Source organism: Parus major, unplaced genomic scaffold, assembly GCF_001522545.3.
Source record: "Parus major isolate Abel unplaced genomic scaffold, Parus_major1.1 Scaffold401, whole genome shotgun sequence".
Taxonomy (NCBI): Eukaryota; Metazoa; Chordata; class Aves; order Passeriformes; family Paridae; genus Parus; species Parus major.
Genome location: NW_015379311.1, coordinates 11,455 through 12,530, shown reverse-complemented (window position 1 = coordinate 12,530; position 1,076 = coordinate 11,455). Strand labels below are relative to the sequence as shown.

Below are 1,076 nucleotides of genomic sequence, written 5' to 3'. Positions count from 1 at the left end.
ATCTTCACCCCATCCATCTTCATCTCCATCCCATCTCCATCCCCATCCATCCTCATCTTCATCTCCACTTCCATCTTCATCTTCATCCATCTTCATCTCCATCCCATCCCCATCTCCACCTCATCCCGTCCCATCTTCACCCCATCTTCACCCCCATCCATCTTCATCTCCATCCCATCTCCATCCCCATCCATCCTCATCTTCATCTCATCTCCATGCCCATCCCACCTCCACCCCAACCTCACCCCACCTCACCCTGGTACTCACCACTTCGTCCTCCAGCTCATGGCTGACCTGATGGACCTCCTTGGAGGCCAGCAGGATCCTCCTGCGCTCCTTGAGGGGCTCGATGAGGCGCACGATGCGCGTCCCCACCGCGCTCTGCCGCTCGCCCACCGCGTCCCGCCCGGCCGCCTGCGCCGGCAGCGCCGCCGCCTGCGCCTGCAGCTCGCCCACCTCCTTGTACCACTCCTCCACCTGCGACTCCATCGTCTGGGGACACGGGGTGGGGGGGACACGGGGTCAGGATGGTGGCCACGATGGCCAGGATGGGACCTTCCGTGCCCAGGGTGGAGCGTTCCCCCCAAAAATGTGGTTCCATCATGTGGTGGCCCCAAAATTTGGTGTCCACCATAACCTGGTGTCCACCATAATATGGTGTCCCCCCATGACCTGGTGTCCCAACACCACCCAAAGTCCACCCAACACCCGGTGTCCCCCAAACTCTTACGTCCTCCTCAGAACCTGGTGTTCCCCACATCTTGGTGTCCCTCCATAACCTGGTGTCTCCTCACTACCCAATTCACCCCCAAGGCCTGGTGTCCCCACAACGATCTGGTGACCTCCTAACCTGGTGTTCCTCCACTGCTGAAAGTGTCTCTGGTGTCCCCTCCCCTCCTGGTGTCCCCCCAACATCCGATGGCCATCCAAGCCCTGCTGTCCCCCCACCATCCAGCCTTGTCCCCAAGGCCCGGTGTCCCCCGTGTCCCCCAGCCCCACCTGCAGCCTCTTGAGCTGGCGGCTGACGCTGCGCAGGTCGGCCCCGCTGCCGACGCTCTCCAGCTGCTCCTCCAGCC

The 1,076-nt window shown here is 62.1% G+C and overlaps 1 protein-coding gene across 1 annotated transcript in view; it reads right to left on the bottom strand.

Annotated features, from left to right (window-relative positions):
- Nucleotides 1–1,076, bottom strand: part of LOC107198992 (spectrin beta chain, non-erythrocytic 4) — a gene marked incomplete at its 5' end in the record, with an annotated part of 19,095 nt that overhangs the window by 6,585 nt on the left and 11,434 nt on the right. The window contains 2 exons of the mRNA XM_033511621.1: nt 251–492; nt 1,000–1,068. Of these exons, the coding sequence (XP_033367512.1) occupies nt 251–492; nt 1,000–1,068 (311 nt within the window). The remainder of the gene's footprint in view (nt 1–250; nt 493–999; nt 1,069–1,076) is intronic.